This window comes from Taudactylus pleione, unplaced genomic scaffold (genome assembly GCF_031769625.1).
Source record: "Taudactylus pleione unplaced genomic scaffold, aTauple2 ptg000153l, whole genome shotgun sequence".
NCBI lineage: Eukaryota > Metazoa > Chordata > Amphibia > Anura > Myobatrachidae > Taudactylus > Taudactylus pleione.
Window position 1 is genome coordinate 1,532,229 of NW_028284555.1, and position 18,276 is coordinate 1,550,504.

Sequence of the window (18,276 nt, forward strand, 5' to 3'; positions counted from 1 at the left end):
TGTTAGATTAACCACCGGATCCTCGGTAAGGTCCCCACAGTGTGTGTGTATTCCAGCTATTCTCACCTTTGTATAAATGCTGGCAGCAATCACACAGACTCCAATACTCTGCAGCGGTATCAGCAGACATCGCCGGATATATAGTGCGCCAGTCGCAGGTGTATCCAGGGTGTCAGTTTGATGTTAATATACAACTGTGGATGATCATGTTGATCCCAGCTGGTCCCGACTGATGTACTATATAGCCGACGGTATATGCCTCTCTGCTGATATCACTGCAGTCTGTTCAGTGCCACCTCTGAAACGTGCCCAGAGCCAGCCCTGGTGGCAGGCGGGTACAGGCGGGCACTGGCCCCATAGGACCAATGAGACCCTACCCTCCAACATGACCGCTTCCATTAGGTACAATAAGCTCTGCTCCCGGACTTCCCACTTAATGTATGATTGCAGCCACCTGTGTTGAACTAGGTAATTGATGAGACAGGTGTATCAGCACAGGTGTCTACAATCATACATATAGTGGGAATTCCAGGAGCAGAGCATATTGTACCTAATGGAATGGGTCATGTTGGAGGGTCTGTGAGTCCTGGGCACCCGCTTGTACTGCCTTGTCGGTAATCCAGTTTTGATCTGACTCAGGTGCTCTCATGCTGCGAAACCAAGCAAAGGCGCTGAGTCACCTTACACCGCAGTCAGTCACCAGCCTCCTCCACCATAACCAGTCAGTACTGCCCCACAGCCGGGGTGTATATACCTGCCCCTCACACCTCAAATAGGTGAGGAGTGGTGTCTCCATTAAATAAAGTTAGGAGCCAACCAGTATGGCTTGTATGAAGTTTTGCTACTGCGGATGATGTAACATGGGGCCTCCATTTGTACAGTCTGAATCAATAGCTCATATTAGGATACTTGTAAGCCATTGAATTGGCATGAGCAGATTGAGAACTCCTGCATTGTGACCTCAGTAGGAACTATCCCTATCTGGGGAGAAGTAAATCCCACTTTGCAGACTGCAAGCTTATTATAGCATGCATAAACCATAGACGCGTACGTGCACTGAAGCCCCCACTCTTTGTGAAGGTTAATTCTTTTGTGATTATAATCATGATCACATGGGAACATCTTTAGTAAGGGTGTTCAACATCTGGTTCTCCAGCTGCTGTGGAACTACACATTCCAGCATGCCCTGCCACAGTTTTGCTATTAGGCCATACTACAACTTTGACAGGGCATGCTGGGATGTGTAGTTCCACAGTAGCTGAATAACAGTATATTGTCATCGTTTTGTTTAGCGGGAAATGGTAAAATGAGCTGAGGTCTTGAGCGGCCTGTTCCCTGGCTGAGCCCTGGCAGACGGCGGTCCTAATGCGGCAGGTAAATAGATTTGCACAGGGAAAATCACAGATGTTCTAATCTCCAAATGACACAGTTATAAAAAGATGGAGAAACCCTGAGACATTAATAGATAGGCTTGTCATATTGTCCCTTTAATTTGGGAGACATGTGAATTACCCAGGCTCTGTGGCTGATTTAAAACCAGGTGAAATGGAGACTTGAAGCCAGCCAGCCACAGAACCTGTGTAATTCATTTGTGTCCCGAATTAAAGGGATGATATGGCCCGCAAATGTAATAGAGGAACATTCTGGGGTAAGTGTGACTAATTGCTCTCTGACTATCATTTTGTTTTCTCCATACACAATTTGCAGTGCAGGACTGTATTTCAAAGCATTGACCTTTTGCAGAAATCCATTGTGACTAATTATCAAATAGCTAGCAGTGTTTACTGTTTGCAAAAATGCAATTTTGTTCCTAAATAACCTTGAATCCTGTGCAACCAACGAGGCTGAATACTCTCAGCATCTAGTCAGGGGCTCTCTTGGCAGAGGCAGTCTGCTGGCCTGGCACCTCTCTGAGCCTCCTTCCAGAGCCACCGTCAGCAGTCTGCAATTCCCTGCCCGCCGTTCCGGCCTCAAATAATCTCCAGTTTGTAACGTTATTTGTAAGTTGAAAACTAGAAAGTTAATTTGGGTGGAACCCAAAAAACAGGGAAATAAGCCGAGAAGCTGAGGAATAGACAGTGAAATATTTACCATTAGCGCAGGCGGATGGGACCCTAAAGACATGGAGAAGGGCTGTGGAATAGGATTGGTGCCGGCAAAGTTGAAAACTCTTAAGAAAGTCATTCAACGTCCCACAAATTTTTTATTTTATACATTTTATTTGAAACAATGACTCATTTTGTAATCATTTACAGAAAGATAACAATCTAGGAACAATAGCTATGGGGGAAATGTATTAAGGAAAGTTTTTATTTCTTTTACTTTAATGACTGTGTTTTGGTGATTTTGCCGGGTGATTTGGTGGTTCTGAGAGGCGAGACACCACAGTATGAGGGACATTACCTGTCATGGTGCATAACAATAAATAACTCCTCCCTCCCAATCATTAATTGTCCCGCCCCCTAGGCCAGCTCCAGCACCCATGGCTATTGGTAGCAGGGTACTAAAATATTATTGTACTTATTGGCTATTTACTAAGAATATTGCTCAACATTGCTTTTATTTAATATCAGTGCCTCATATGTTGTTTTACAAACAATTGTTCTCCCCATAGTTTTTATGTAATAATTGTCGCCCTGTATACCTGTAATGTTATATGACTCTTAGTGCCCCTGTTTATACTATTTTAAGTAATAGTGATGACTCAGTCTAAGTAAGATCTATGTATGATCTAATTTGTTTGGCAACATAACTATTTGTACATGGCTTAGAAGCAGGTCAGATATATCATACAGCTCTGCAATCTGGCGGGGGCATTATGCAACAGGTACAGTACCACCTATCCTAGTGTATCATTGCCTATTATAGAGTGTAAGCCAGCGAGCATGGCCTTCTTACCTCTCCCTGCCTATTATTAGCCAGACTTGTTTTATTACTGCCTGTTCCCAATTGTACAATACAACAGAATATCCTGGCGCTATAAAAGTAACTGCTAATAAATAAGTAAATAAATAAATATGCACACTCTTCTCCTGGGATTAAACCCCCCCCCACTGCCTAAACCTACCTTCCCCCTAGTACCTAAACCTAGCCGCTCACACCCTAACCCTCCCTCCCCGCTGCCTAAACCTACCTTCCCCCTAGTGCCTATACCTAGCCGCCCACACCCTAACCCTCCCTCCCCGCTGCCTAAACCTAACCTCCCCCTCCCCACACCCTAACCCTCCCTCCCCGCTGCCTAAACCTAACCTCCCCCTCCCCACACCCTAACCCTCCCTCCCCGCTGCCTAAACCTACCCTCCCCCTAGTACCTAAACCTAGCCGCTCACACCCTAACCCTCCCTCCCCGCTGCCTAAACCTACCCTCCCCCTAGTGCCTAAACCTAGCCGCCCACACCCTAACCCTCCCTCCCCGCTGCCTAAACCTAACCTCCCCCTCCCCACACCCTAACCCTCCCTCCCCGCTGCCTAAACCTAACCTCCCCCTCCCCACACCCTAACCCTCCCTCCCCACTGCCTAAACCTACCCTCCCCCTAGTACCTAAACCTAGCCGCCCACACCCTAACCCTCCCTCCCCGCTGCCTAAACCTACCCTCCCCCCTAGTGCCTAAACCTAACTTCCACCTCCCCGCACCCTAACCCTCCCTCCCCGCTGCCTAACCCTAACACTCCCTAACCCCGCTACCTAACCTCACCCTAACACCCCGATACTTACCTTTGGGATGCCGGCGGTCGGGATACTGGTGCCGGGATCCCGTCCTCGTGGGATTTCAGCGCCGGTATTCAGACCGTCTGCATCCCGCATGCTGGGATGCCGGCTACATCCCGTGGTTACTGGTGCCAGGATCCCGCCCTCTAGGGATTTCGGCGCCGGTATTCAGACTGTCGGCATCCCGCACTGATGCCGACTACATCCCGTTTCATTTGGAGAGGGCTCTGCAGAACCCTGGTGACAATGCAGCACATTTTATGAACCAGTGAAGGCTGCAGAGACGCAGGAACAGCGTCTGTCATACAGAGCAGCACAATATGAGCGGAATCATTAACAATGCAACACAATAGCTACTGTACAAGACTGTCCCTGACTTTTACTGCCTGCAAAGCACAAACCATAGCTGCTCGGAGGATTGCGCTCAGTAAACACATTTACATGTAAAGTTCATTGTAACCTCTAGTAAGAAGATATGTTTATGTATAAGACACATTTAGCTGGGGGTGAAGGAGAAAAGAAAAACATATTTCATGAGTAAAATACATAGAAAATTAAAAGAAAATTAAAAAGCAACTGCACAATCTCAGTCCTAAACCGTAGTTCTGGGTACGGGATGTTTATGCTCCTGATAGGTGGGATGTCGGCGCATAAAATGCTGACACCAGAATCCCGACACCAGTCAGAATCTTGACCACCATCATCCCGACTGTAAGTATTGGAGTTAGGGGGAGGGTTAGGATTAGTGTTAGGGTTAGGCACTAGGGGGAGTATTAGTAGGGAGGGGAGGGTTAGGGTTAGGCTGCGGCAGGCTTGCCTACCTTCCCGATTTGGCCGGGAGCCTCCCGATTTTCGGGTGCCGCTCCCAGCCCCCCAGAAAGGCAGACAAGCCTCCCGGAAGTGTTTGACCCTCCCGACCTCCCCCCTGAAAAGACTACAAACCCCCGCAGCGGGGGAGGGCATTGACGCGATTCACGCAGAATCGCATCATCGTGGCCCAGCCCCCTGCTTCACAATGCCGAAAATAACGGCACTGTGAAGAGGGGACGGAGCCACGATGATGCGATCATGCGGCACCGCCCCAATGTGGCACAAAATGACCTGCCCCACCCCCGGCTCTGCCCCCAATGGCCGGCCCCGCCCCCTTGCTGTTAGCCGACAATCAGCTCCCTCCCGGAAGGCTGGAGCTGATTGTCGGCAAGTATGGGCTGCGGGGAGGGAGAGTTAGGGTTAGGCTGCAGGGAGGGAGAGTTAGGGTTAGGCTGTGGGGAGGGAGAGTTAGGGTTAGGCTGTGGGGAGGGAAGTAGGGAAGGTTAAGCTGCAGGGAGGGAGTGTTAGGATAAGGCTGCAGGGAGGGAGGGTTAGGGTGAGGATGCAGGGAGTGTTAGGGTTAGGCTGCAGGGAGTGTTAGGGTTAGGCTGCAGGAAGGGAGTGTTAGGGTTATGGTGCAGGGAGCGTTAGGGTTAGGCTGTGGGGAGGGGGGGTTAGGGTTAGGCTGCTGGGAGGGAGGGTTAGGGTTAGGCTGCAGGGAGGGAAGGTTATGGTTAGGCTGCAGGGAATGTTAGGGTTAGGCTGCAGGAAGGGAGTGTAAGGGTTAGGCTGCAGGGATGGTTAGGGTTAGGCTGTGGGGAAAGAGGGTTAGGATTAGGCTGCAGGGAGTGTTAGGGTTAGGTTGCAGGAAGGGAGTGTTAGGGTTTTGGTGCAGGGAGGGTTAGGGTTAGGCTGTGGGGAGAGAGGGTTAGTGTTAGGCTGCAGGGAGTGAGGTTTAGGGTTAGGCTGTGGAGAGGGAGAGTTAGGGTTAGGCTGTGGGGAAGGAGGGTTAGGGTTAGACTGCGGGGAGGGAGGGTGAGGGTCAGGCTGTGGGGAGGGAGGGTTAGGCTGTGGGGAGGGAGGGTGAGGTTTAACTGTGGGGAGAGAGGGTTAGGGTTAGGCTGCAGGGAGTGAGGTTTAGGGTTAGGCTGCGGGGAGGGAGGGTTAGGGTTAGGCTGCGGGGAGGGAAGGTGAGGGTTAGGCTGTGGGGAGGGAGAGTTAGGGTTAGGCTGTGGGGAGGGAGAGTTAGAGTTAGGCTGTGGGGTGGGAGAGTTAGGGTTAGGCTGTGGGGAGGGAGTGTTAGGGTTAGGCTGTGGGGAGAGTGAGTTAGGGTTAGGCTCTGGGAATGGAGGGAGGGTTAGGGTTAGGCTGCAGGAAGGGAGTGTTAGGTTTAGCCTGCAGGGAGGGTTAGGCTGTGGGCAGGGAGGGTTAGGGTTAGGCTGCAGGGATTGTTAAGGTTAGGCTGCAGGAAGGGAGTGTTAGGGTTAGGCTGCAGGTAGGGTTAGGGTTAGGCTGTGGGGAGAGAGGGTTAGGGTTAGGCTGCAGGGAGTGAGGGTTAGGGTTAGGCTGTGGGGAGGGAGAGTTAGGGTTAGGCTGCGGGGAGGGAGATTTAGGGTTAGGCTGTGGGGAGGGAGAGATAGGGATAAGCTCTGGGAAGGGTGGGAGGGTTAGGGTTAAGTTGCAGCGAGGGAGGGTTAGGCTGTAGGGAGGGAGTGTTAGGGTTAGGCTGCAGGGAGGGAGGGTTAGGCTGTGGGGAGGGTGGATTAGAGTTGGGCTGCAGGGAGGGAGGGTTAGGCTGTGGGGAGGGAGGGGCAGGGTTAGGCTGTGGGGAGGGAGTGTTAGGGTTAGGCTGTGGGGAGAGTGAGTTAGGGTTAGGCTCTGGGAATGGAGGGAGGGTTAGGGTTAGGCTGCAGGAAGGGAGTGTTAGGTTTAGCCTGCAGGGAGGGTTAGGCTGTGGGCAGGGAGGGTTAGGGTTAGGCTGCAGGGATTGTTAAGGTTAGGCTGCAGGAAGGGAGTGTTAGGGTTAGGCTGCAGGTAGGGTTAGGGTTAGGCTGTGGGGAGAGAGGGTTAGGGTTAGGCTGCAGGGAGTGAGGGTTAGGGTTAGGCTGTGGGGAGGGAGAGTTAGGGTTAGGCTGCGGGGAGGGAGATTTAGGGTTAGGCTGTGGGGAGGGAGAGATAGGGATAAGCTCTGGGAAGGGTGGGAGGGTTAGGGTTAAGTTGCAGCGAGGGAGGGTTAGGCTGTAGGGAGGGAGTGTTAGGGTTAGGCTGCAGGGAGGGAGGGTTAGGCTGTGGGGAGGGTGGATTAGAGTTGGGCTGCAGGGAGGGAGGGTTAGGCTGTGGGGAGGGAGGGGCAGGGTTAGGCTGAAGGGAGGGTTAGGCTGTGGGGAGGGAGGTTTAAGGTTTGGCTGCGGGGAGGGAGTGTTATGGTTAGGCTGCAGGGAGGCAGTGTTAGGATTAGGCTGTGGGGAGGGAGGGTTAGGGTTAGGCTGCAGGGAGGGAGGGTTAGGCTGCAGGGAGGGAGGGTTAGGCTGTGGGGAGAGAGGGGCAGGGTTAGGCTGCAGGGAGGGTTAGGGTTAGGCTGTGGGGAGGGAGGGAGGTTTAAGGTTAGGCTGCGGGGGGGCAGTGTTATGGTTCAGCTGCAGGGAGGTAGGGTTAGGGTTAGGCTGCGGGGAGGGAGGGGCAGGGTTAGTCTGCGGGGAGGGAGGATTAGGCTGTGGGGAGGGAGGGTTAAGGTTTAGGCTGCGGGGAGGGAGTGTTAGAGTTAGGCTGCAGGGAGGGAGGGTTAGGCTGCAGGGAGGGAATGTTAGAGTTAGGCTGCAGGGAGGGAGGGTTAGGCTGCAGGGAGGGAATGTTAGGGTTTTGCTGCAGGGAGGGAGGGTTAGAGTTAGGCTGCAGGGAGGGGGGATTAGGCTGCAGGGAGGTAGTGTTAGGGTTAGGCTGCAGGGAGGGAGGGTTAGGGTTAGCTTGCAGGGAGGGGGGATTAGGCTGCAGGGAGGGATTGTTAGGGTTTGACTGTGGGGAGGTAGCTTTATGGTTAGGTTCTGGGGAGGGAGTGTTAGGGTTAGGCTGCAGGGTGGGAGGGTTAGGGTCAGGTTGCAGAGAGTGAGGGTTAGTCTGCTGGGAGGGAGGTTAGGGTCAGGCTGCAGGGAGGGTTAGGGTTAGGCTGCAGGGAGGGAGGATTAGGCTGCAGGGAGGGAGTGTTAGGGTTAGGCTTTGAGGAGGGAGGTGGGAAGGTTAGACTGCAGGGATGGAGTGTTAGGGTTAGGTTGCAGGGAGGGAGGGTTAGGGTTAGGCTGCAGGGAGGGAGGGTTAGGGTTAGGCTGTGGGGAGGGAGGGTTAGGGTTAGGCTGCAGGGAGGGAGTGTTAGGCTGTGGGGAGCTAGGGGTAGTGTTAGGCTGTGGGGAGGGAGGGTTAAGGTTAGGCTGTGCGGAGGGAGTGTTAGGGTTAGGCTGCGTGGAGGGAGGGGCAGGGTTAGGCTGTGGGGAGTGAGGGTTAGGCTGTGGGGAGGGAGGGTTAAGGTTTGGCTGCAGGGAGGGAGTGTTAGAGTTCGGCTGCAGGGAGGGAGGGTTAGGCTGCAGAGAGGGAATGTTAGGGTTAGGCTGCAGGGAGGGAGGGTTAAGCTGCAGGGAGGGAATGTTAGGGTTAGGTTAGGTTAGGCTGCAGGGATGGAGTGTTAGGGTTAGGCTTCAGGGAGGGAGGTTTAGGGTTAGGCTGTGGGGAGGGAGGGTTAGGGTTAAGTTGCAGGCAGGGGGGATTAGGCTGCAGGGAGGGAGAGTTAGGGTTTGACTGTAGGGAGGGAGAGTTAGGATTAGGCTGTGGGGAGTTAGGATTAGGCTGCATGGGGGGAGAGGGGGTTAGGCTGCAGGGAGGGAGGGTTAGGCTGCAGAGAGGGAATGTTAGGGTTAGGCTGCAGGGAGGGTGGGTTAGGTTGCAGGGAGGGAATGTTAGGGTTAGGTTAGGTTAGGCTGCAGGGAGGGAGTGTTAGGGTTAGGCTGCAGGGAGGGAGGTTTAGGGTTAGGCTGCGGGGAGGGAGGGTTAGGGTTAAGTAGCAGGCATGGGGGATTAGGCTGCAGGGAGGGAGAGTTAGGGTTTGACTGTAGGGAGGGAGTTAGGGTTAGGCTGTGGGGAGTTTGTATTAGGCTGCACGGGGGGAGAGGGGGTTAGGCTGCAGGGAGGGAGGGTTAGGCTGTGGGGAGGGAGGATTATGGTTGGGCTGCAGGGAGGGTTCGGGTTAGGCTGTGGGGAGGGAGGGGCAGGGTTAGGCTTTAGGGAGGGTTAGGCTGTGGGGAGGGAGGTTTAAGGTTAGGCTGCGGTGAGGGAGTGTTATGGTTAGGCTGCAGGGAGGCAGTGTTAGGGTTAGGCTGTTGGTAGGGAGGGTTAGGGTTAGGCTGCAGGGAGGGAGGGTTAGGCTGTGGGGAGGGAGGGGCAGGGTTTGGCTGCAGGGAGGGTTAGGGTTAGGCTTTGGGGAGGGAGGTTTAAGGTTAGGCTGCGCGGGGGCAGTGTTATGGTTCGGCTGCAGGGAGGGAGGGTTAGGCTGCGGGGAGGGAGGGGCAGGGTTAGTCTGCGGGTAGGGAGGATTAGGCTGTGGGGAGGGAGGGTTAAGGTTTAGGCTGTGGGGAGGGAGTGTTAGATTTAGGCTGCAGGGAGGGAGGGTTAGGCTGCAGGGAGGGAATGTTAGAGTTAGGCTGCAGGGAGGGAAGGTTAGGCTGCAGGGAGGGAATGTTAGGGTTTTGCTGCAGGGAGGGAGGGTTAGAGTTAGGCTGCAGGGAGGCGGGATTAGGCTGCAGGGAGGTAGTGTTAGGGTTAGGCTGCAGGGAGGGAGGGTTAGGGTTAGCTTGCAGGGAGGGGGGATTAGTCTGCAGGGAGGGATTGTTAGGGTTTGACTGTGGGGAGGGAGCTTTATGGTTAGGTTCTGGGGAGGGAGTGTTAGGGTTAGGCTGCAGGGAGGGAGGGTTAGGGTCAGGCTGCAGAGAGTGAGGGTTAGTCTGCAGGGAGGGAGGTTAGGGTTAGGCTACAGGGAGGGTTAGGGTTAGGCTTCAGGGAGGGAGAATTAGGCTGCAGGGAGGGAGTGTTAGGGTTAGGTTGCAGGGAGGGAGGGTTAGGGTTAGGCTGCAGGGAGGGAGGGTTAGGGTTAGGCTGCAGGGAGGGAGTGTTAGGCTGTGGGGAGCTAGGGGTAGTGTTAGGCTGTGGGGAGGGAGGGTTAAGGTTAGGCTGTGCGGAGGGAGTGTTAGGGTTAGGCTGCATGGAGGGAGGGGCAGGTTTAGGCTGTGGGGAGTGAGGGTTAGGCTGTGGGGAGGGAGGGTTAAGGTTTGGCTGCAGGGAGGGAGTGTTAGAGTTCGGCTGCAGGGAGGGAGGGTTAGGCTGCAGAGAGGGAATGTTAGGGTTAGGCTGCAGGGAGGGAGGGTTAGGCTGCAGGGAGGGAATGTTAGGGTTAGGTTAGGTTAGGCTGCGGGGAGGGAGTTAGGGTTAGGGTGCAAGGACGGAGGTTTAGGGTTAGGCTGCAGGGAGGGAGGGTTAGGGTTAAGTTGCAGGCAGGGGGGTTTAGGCTGCCGGGAGGGAGTGTTAGGGTTTGACTGGAGGGAGGGAGAGTTAGGGTTAGGCTGTGGGTAGTTTGGATTAGGCTGCAGGGGGGGAGAGGGGGTTAGGCTGCAAAGAGGGAGTGTTCGGGTTAGGCAGCAGGTAGGGTGTGTTAGGGTTAGGCTGCAGGGAGGGAGGGTTAGGGTTAGGCTCTCGGAAGTGAGGGTTAGGGTTAGGCTGCAGGGAAGGTTAGGGTTAGGCAGCAGGGAGGGAGGATTAGGCTGCAGGGAGGGCAGGTTAGGGTTAGGCTGTGTGGAGGGAGAATTAGGGTTAGGCTGTTGGGAGGGAGTGTTAGGGTTAGTCTGCAGGGAGGGAGGTTTAGAGTTATGGTGTGCGGAGGGAGGGTTAAGGTTAGGCTGTAGGGAGGGAATGTTAGGTTGCAGGGAGCGATGGTTAGGGTTAGGCTGCAGGGAGGAAGGGTTAGGCTGCAGGGAGGGAGCGTTAGGGTTAGGCTGCAGGGATGGGGGATTAGGGTGCAGGGAGGGAGTGTTAGGGTTAGGCTGTGCGGAGGGAGAGTGAGGGTTAGGCTGTGGGGAGGGAGGGTTAGGGTTAGCTTGCAGGGAGGGGGGATTAGTCTGCAGGGAGTGATTGTTAGGGTTTGACTGTGGGGAGGGAGCTTTATGGGTAGGTTCTGGGGAGGGAGTGTTAGGGTTAGGCTGTAGGGAGGGAGGGTTAGGGTCAGGCTGCAGAGAGTGAGGGTTAGTCTGCAGGGAGGGAGGTTAGGGTTAGGCTGCATAGAGGGTTAGGGTTAGGCTGCAGGGAGGGAGGATTAGGCTGCAGGGAGGGAGTGTTAGGGTTAGGTTGCAGGGAGGGAGGGTTAGGGTTAGGCTGCAGGGAGGGAGGGTTAGGGTTAGGCTGCAGGGAGGGAGTGTTAGGCTGTGGGGAGCTAGGGGTAGTGTTAGGCTGTGGGGAGGGAGGGTTAAGGTTAGGCTGTGCGGAGGGAGTGTTAGGGTTAGGCTGCGTGGAGGGAGGGGCAGGGTTAGGCTGTGGGGAGTGAGGGTTAGGCTGTGGGGAGGGAGGGTTAAGGTTTGGCTGTAGGGAGGGAGTGTTAGAGTTCGGCTGCAGGGAGGGAGGGTTAGGCTGCAGAGAGGGAATGTTAGGGTTAGGCTGCAGGGAGGGAGGGTTAGGCTGCAGGGAGGGAATGTTAGGGTTAGGTTAGGTTAGGCTGCGGGGAGGGAGTTAGGGTTAGGGTGCAGGGAGGGAGTGTTAGGGTTAGGCTGCAAGGACGGAGGTTTAGGGTTAGGCTGCAGGGAGGGAGGGTTAGGGTTAAGTTGCAGACAGGGGGGTTTAGGCTGCCGGGAGGGAGTGTTAGGGTTTGACTGTAGGGAGGGAGAGTTAGGGTTAAGCTGTGGGTAGTTTGGATTAGGCTGCAGGGGTGGAGAGGGGGTTAGGCTGCAAAGAGGGAGTGTTCGGGTTAGGCAGCAGGTAGGGTGTGTTAGGGTTAGGCTGCAGGGAGGGAGGGTTAGGGTTAGGCTCTGGGAAGTGAGGGTTAGGGTTAGGCTGCAGGGAAGGTTAGGGTTAGGCAGCAGGGAGGGAGGATTAGGCTGCAGGGAGGGCAGGTTAGGGTATGGCTGTGTGGAGGGAGGATTAGGGTTAGGCTGTTGGGAGGGAGTGTTAGGGTTAGTCTGCAGAGAGGGAGGTTTAGAGTTATGCTGTGCGGAGGGAGGGTTAAGGTTAGGCTGTAGGGAGGGAATGTTAGGTTGCAGGGAGGGATGGTTAGGGTTAGGCTGCAGGGAGGAAGGGTTAGGCTGCAGGGATGGAGTGTTAGGGTTAGGTTGCAGGGAGGGAGGGTTAGGGTTAGGCTGCAGGGAGGGAGGGTTAGGGTTAGGCTGTGGGGAGGGAGGGTTAGGGTTAGGCTGCAGGGAGGGAGTGTTAGGCTGTGGGGAGCTAGGGGTAGTGTTAGGCTGTGGGGAGGGAGGGTTAAGGTTAGGCTGTGCAGAGGGAGTGTTAGGGTTAGGCTGCGTGGAGGGAGGGGCAGGGTTAGGCTGTGGGGAGTGAGGGTTAGGCTGTGGGGAGGGAGGGTTAAGGTTTGGCTGCAGGGAGGGAGTGTTAGAGTTCGGCTGCAGGGAGGGAGGGTTAGGCTGCAGAGAGGGAATGTTAGGGTTAGGCTGCAGGGAGGGAGGGTTAAGCTGCAGGGAGGGAATGTTAGGGTTAGGTTAGGTTAGGCTGCAGGGATGGAGTGTTAGGGTTAGGCTTCAGGGAGGGAGGTTTAGGGTTAGGCTGTGGGGAGGGAGGGTTAGGGTTAGGCTGCAGGGAGGGGGGATTAGGATGCAGGGAGGGAGTGTTAGGGTTAAGCTGTGCGGAGGGAGAGTTAGGGTTAGGCTGTGGGGAGGGAGAGTTATGGTTATGCTGCGGGGAGGGAGAGTTAGGGTTAGGCTCTAGGAAGGGATGGTTAGGGTTAGGCTGCAGGGAGGGAGGGTTAGGGTTAGGCTGTGGGGAGGGAGGGTTAGGCTGTGGCGAGGGAGGGGGGGTTAGGCTGCAGGGAGTGAGGGTTAGGCTGCAGGGAGGGAGTTTTAGGGTTAGGCTGCAGGGAGGGAGGGTTAGGGTTAGGCTACATGGAGGGAGGGTTAGGCTGTGTAGAGGGAGGGTGGGGCAGGGTTATGCTGCAGGGAGGGAGGGATAGGGTTAGGCTGTGGGATAGGAGAGTAAAGGTTAAACTGCGGGGAGGGAGTGTTAGGATTAGGTTGCAGGGAGGGAGTGTTAAGGTTAGGCTGCAGGGAGGAAGGGTTAATGTTAGGCTGTGGGGAGGGAGGGGCAGGGTTAGGCTGTGGGGAGGGAGGGTTAGGGTTAGACTGTGGGGAGGGATGGTTAAAGTTAGGTTGTGGGGTGGGAGTGTTAGGGTTAGGCTTCAGGGAGGGATGATTAGGGTTAGGCTGCATGGAGGGAGGATTAGGCTGCAGGGAGGGAGTGTTAGGCTGCAGGGAGGGGGGATTAGGCTGCAGGGAGAGAGTGTTAGGGTTAGGCTGTGGGGAGGGAGGGTTAGGGTTAGGCTGTGGGGAGGGTGAGTTAGGGCTAAACTGTTGGGAGAGAGCGTTAGGGTTAGGCTCTGGGGTGGGAGGGTTAGTGTTAGGCTGTGGGGAGGGAGTGTTAGGGTTAGGCTGCAGGGAGGGAGAGTTAGGGTTAGGCTACGGGGAGGCTGGGTTAGGCTGCAGGGAGGGAGTGTTAGGCTGCAGGGAGGAAGGGTTAGGGATAGGCTGCGGGGAGGGAGGGTAAGGGTTATGCTATGGGGATGGAGGGTTAGGCTGCAGGGAGGGGGGATTAGGCTGCATGGAGGGAGTGTTAGGGTTAAGCTGTGGGGAGGGAGGGTTAGTGTTAGGCTGTGGAGAAGGAGGGTTAGGGTTAGGCTGTGGGGAGGGAGGGGAGGTTTAGACTGTGGGGAGGGAGGGTTAGAGTTTGGCTATGGGGAGGGATGGTTAGGGTTAGGCACTAGGGGGAGGGTTTGTGTTAGGCTGTGGGGAGGGAGGGTTAAGGTTAGGGCATAGAGGTAGGGTTAGGGTTAGGCCGTGGGGAGGGAAGGTTAAGGTTAGGCAATAGGGGTAGGGTTAGGGTTAGGCCATGGGGAGGGAAGGTTAAGGTTTGGCACTAGGGGTAGGGTTAGGGTTAGGCTGCAGGGAGGGAGTGTTAAGATTATGGTGCGGGGAGGGAGGGTTAGGCTATGGGGAGGGAAGGTTTGGCTGCAGGGTGAGAGTGTTAGGTTTAGGTTGCAGGGAGGGAGGGTTAGGTTTAGGGGTCGGGTTAGGATACTTACCTGCACCTGTCGGGATCAGGGGCGGATTGGTCCACCAGGACAGCGGGTAAGTTCCCCCTGGGCCAATCCCATCTCCCTCCTCTGCCGGGCTGGCTTACCCAGCCTGAGAGGCCGTACACCCTGCATACTGGTACGGGCTGATTCATGCTTCTGCCCAGCCAGTTGGAGCACATCCGGGATTTGCGTGTCACGTGTGAACGCAAACCGAAGTTGTCATCGGCTCCCGGCTAGCAGGCACCTCTGGGTGCAGTTAGCCGGAAGCAGCAGCATAGTGTAGGTGCTGCTGCTCTCTTGTTTAAGTATTAGCTACTGCAGGTGTGTGGGGGAGACTGAGTATTAAACACTAATCACCCTCCTCTCACCCCATGACGTACACTCACTCACCTGGCCCTAGACACAGTGCCCCCCAGGGACAGTCACAAAAACTATAACCTCTAGCCCCACTCGTCCTCTGCCCCAAGGACATACCCTGCATGCCATAGCTCACTGGCCCCTGGGACATACACTGCCTGTTCTACACCACCCCAGCCCCCCCCACCCACATTACTGGGGACATACAGTACACTACAGACTCACCACCCCTCTAACATCCCCACCCTACCTGCTGGCCCCCTATAAGAAGTATCCCCCAGCCCCAAGAACATATACTATACACTCTATCCCACCGGCCCAAGGGACATACACTGTCCGCTCAATACTCCCGGCCCAGCCTGCCCCTCAGCAATGAGGACATACATTACCCACACTACCCCTCCTAAAGTACTCAGATTCATACACTCCCCAACTTACCTACTGACCCCCTAGACACAGTATCCCCCCAACCCAGGGACATACACCACCCTACCACAACTATGACCACCCTCCCTGGTCCCAGGGACATACACTTCATGCCCCAGCCCACCGACCCCAAGGACATACACTGCCTGCCCTACCCCCATTGGGCCCAAGGACATACACTGCCTGCCGCACCCTCCTTGGCCCCAAGGACATACACTACCTGCCCTACCCCCTCCTGGTCCCAGGGACATACACTGCCTGCCCTACCCCCTCCTGGTCCCAGGGACATACACTGCCTGCTCAACCTCTGCCAACCCAGCCTCAGTGACATATACCACCTGGCCTACCTCCCACATTTGCCTCAATTACATAAATGAACCACCCTACTCCCTGGCCCCAAAACATACAGTTTACCCCCCGACCCGTGGACATACAGTACACTAACCCAAACCCCCTTGTCTCTGGAACATACACTACCCCCTCCCCAAGGGACAAACACTAACTGCCCCCCCAGTCCTTAGGACATAAATCACCCACCTTGCCCCCCCAGTCCCCGGATGTGGTTTGCAAGGCAGTTGGGTTCAGCCAATTCTTCCTGCAGTACCTGTGTTGCTACTTTTGCCAGCCTGGGCACCTCAGTGATCACAACAAGCTATAGCTCTGGGGAACTAAACAGTCGAATGCACATCGCTTTTGGAGGCGGAGCCAAGCATGTCAGCCAGCAGAAAGGTCGCTCCTCTGTGAGGGACTGGGGCAATTATGTATGTGTTATTTTTTTTTCCTGTGAAAACCATTGTGTTTTTTTTCTCCTGTGGGGGCCAATGTGTTTTATCTTTTTCCGTTGGGGCCAATGTGTTTCTATTTTTTTCCGTGGGGGCCATTGTGTTTGTTGTTTTTCTGTTGGGGCCAATGTGTGTGTTTTTTTTCCTGTGGGGGCCAATGTATTTTAGTTTTTAATGCGGGGGCCAATATATTTTAGTTTTTTATTACGGGGTCCAATGTGTTTTAGTTTTTTATTGTGGGGTACATTTTATTATTTCTTCTGTTGGGGGCCATTGTGTTTTGGGCAATGTATTGAGGCCATTGTGTTTTTAATTTTTTTCCTGTGGAGGCCAATGTGTTTTATTTTTTCCCTCTGGGGACCAATGTGTTTTATTTTTTCCTGTGGAGGACGAATGTGTTTTATTTTTTTCCTGTGGGGAACCAATGTGTTTTATTTTTTCCCTCTGGGGGCCAATGTGCTTCATTTTTTTCCTGTGGAGGACGAATGTGGGTTTTTTTCCGTGGGGGCCATTGTGTTTGTTTTTTTTCTGTGGGGGCCAATGTTTGTTTTTTTTTCCTGTGGGGGCCAATGTATTTTAGTTTTTTCATGCGGGGGCCAATATATTTGAGTTTTTTATTGTGGGGTCCAATGTGTTTTAGTTTTTTATTGTGGGGTACATTTTATTATTTCTTCTGTTGGGGGCCATTGTGTTTTGGGCAATGTATTGAGGCCATTGTGTTTTTAATTTTTTTCCTGTGGTGGCCAATGTGTTTTATTTTTTCCCTCTGGGGGCCAATGTGTTTTATTTTTTCCTGTGGAGGACGAATGTGTTTTATTTTTCCGTGGGGGCCAATGTGTTTCTATTTTTTCCGTGGGGGCCATTGTGTTTGTTTTTTTTCTATGGGGGCCAATGTTTGTGTTTTTTTCCTGTGAGGGCCAATGTATTTTAGTGTTTTCATTCGGGGGCAATATATTTTAGTTTTTTATTGCGGGGTCTAATGTGTTTTAGTTTTTTATTGTGGGGTACATTTTATTATTTCTTCTGTTGGGGGCCATTGTGTTTTGGGCAATGTATTGAGGCCATTGTGTTTTATTTTTTTCCAGTGGGGGGCCAATGTGTTTGTTTTATTTTTTTCCTGTGGGGGGCCAATGTGTTTTATTTTGTTCCTGTGGAGGCCAATGTGTTTTATTTTTTCCCTCGGAGGGCCAATGTGTTTTATTTTTTTTCCTGTGGAGGATGAATGTGTTTTATTTTTTCCTCTGGGGGCCAATGTGTTTTATTTTTTTCCTGTGGGGGCCAATGTTTTTTATTTTTTTTCCTGTGGGGGCCAATGTGTTTTATTTTTTCCTTGCACTATGTTTGTCGTCTGCACGTGCATCTGAGTTGCACTGTGCATGCATTTCCAATGGTGTTCATACAGAGTTGCAGTACAGATTCATACGCACTCACCAAGAAGTGTGTCAGAAATGTTGTGTTGGGCTGTCAAAGGGGATTGGCTAATCAGACTCAGGTGTATAGTAGTATGGGCGTGTTGCTGAAAGTGGTTCCGTACAGAGACGTAGAATTGCTTTCATTGGAGGCCATACTGAGACGGATAGCATAGGGCTGGGGAAAGTTTCAATGGTGCGACAGATGGTGGGGTACAGAGTCTGATTGCAGCGTATGTAGGCACTAACAGTAGGCGTCTCGGTCCTTGCATATTAGGACATACAGATGTACACTGCAGCAAAAAATGCCAGGAAGAGCGCAACTATGTCCAACTGAGAATCAGGCCCTACAAGGAGGGATCCCGCCCCCTTGACATATCCTGCCTCTTCAACAGACCCCACCCCCATTAGGGGTGCTTCCATAAATTTCCATGGCTGATTTTCCATCCCAATCCGCCCCTGGTCAGGATTATGACCGCTTGGGATCCTGAGCATCGCCACCCTGTACCCAACTCACAGGTACTGGCAAGCAGATGTCTTCTGCAGTATCGCTGTTAGTAAAGTCCCTGAGACTCTCGCTGACATTATTAAACTGTAATAGCTTTACTCTCAGACCTACCTATGTGTTCCCAACCAATCATCTCTCCCCTACTAGTAGATAGTGAGGCCCATTCAGTTGCAGGCAAGTGCGTTATGTGGTCAGATCTTTCAATATATAGCACTGCACATACTCTGTAGCTGAGTGCATGCCCATTTCACAGATGTACCGTACGCATTGCAGTTGCACTTGTGGGAGAATGGGGGTAACTGGGTGTTAACGGGGCATTTGCAAGTAGGCTGAGTTTAGCGAGGGGCCTGTAATGACGTTTTCTCTTTGGCTGTTTAACACATGTTTGAAATTAATCATTAAAATGGGCATTTAGTCAGTGAGGTGTCCCTATTTTCCAGCAATTATCTCTCATACCAATGATCCTGATATCACACAGTATTCCCAGCATTGTGCTCATATTGAATGTGACAGTTCTGACCCAGCAATGGCGAAACATTGAACACAATAAGCTGTGAGTGTTGGGGCATTAATGATGGAACGGGGAGTATAGTAAATTAAGGGTTTCCATGGGAACCATGCTCAGGATTCCAGTCTTTTGGTGATATTTTATGCTGTTTACATTCCAGTGAGGAATGCGTAGTTGGGGAGAGCATCGTGTGTATTCTTGAACGGCACATGCTCCAGAATTATGTGCACGCCTCTATGGGGTCAATCCTAATAGGTGCACATTGCAAGTAGTGAGTTTGTTTCTTGAAACTTGCAGATTTTGCAGCGAAGCGCGCTCCTGAGAATTCTCCAATCCAATTAAAAATGCCTATTGGCACTACTCGCAGCAGAGGGGTGCAAACTGACTGCCAAATGAGATTTGAAAAATATGCATGAACATGTGGGGAGACCATCCTGGACCCCCCAA

At 53.3% G+C, this 18,276-nt stretch overlaps 1 protein-coding gene across 1 annotated transcript; it reads right to left on the minus strand.

The window, feature by feature from the left end:
- Positions 1 to 6,493: 6,493 nt before the first annotated feature.
- On the minus strand, positions 6,494 to 11,572 carry LOC148522170 (uncharacterized; the record flags this gene model as incomplete). Its single annotated transcript, XM_088474306.1, has 7 exons — positions 6,494 to 6,561; positions 7,342 to 7,491; positions 7,740 to 7,890; positions 9,572 to 9,929; positions 10,161 to 10,235; positions 10,840 to 11,019; positions 11,457 to 11,572. Coding segments are annotated over 7 exons (1,098 nt in total), but the record flags the coding sequence as incomplete, so codon positions are not given.
- Between the last annotated feature and the right edge of the window lie 6,704 nt (positions 11,573 to 18,276).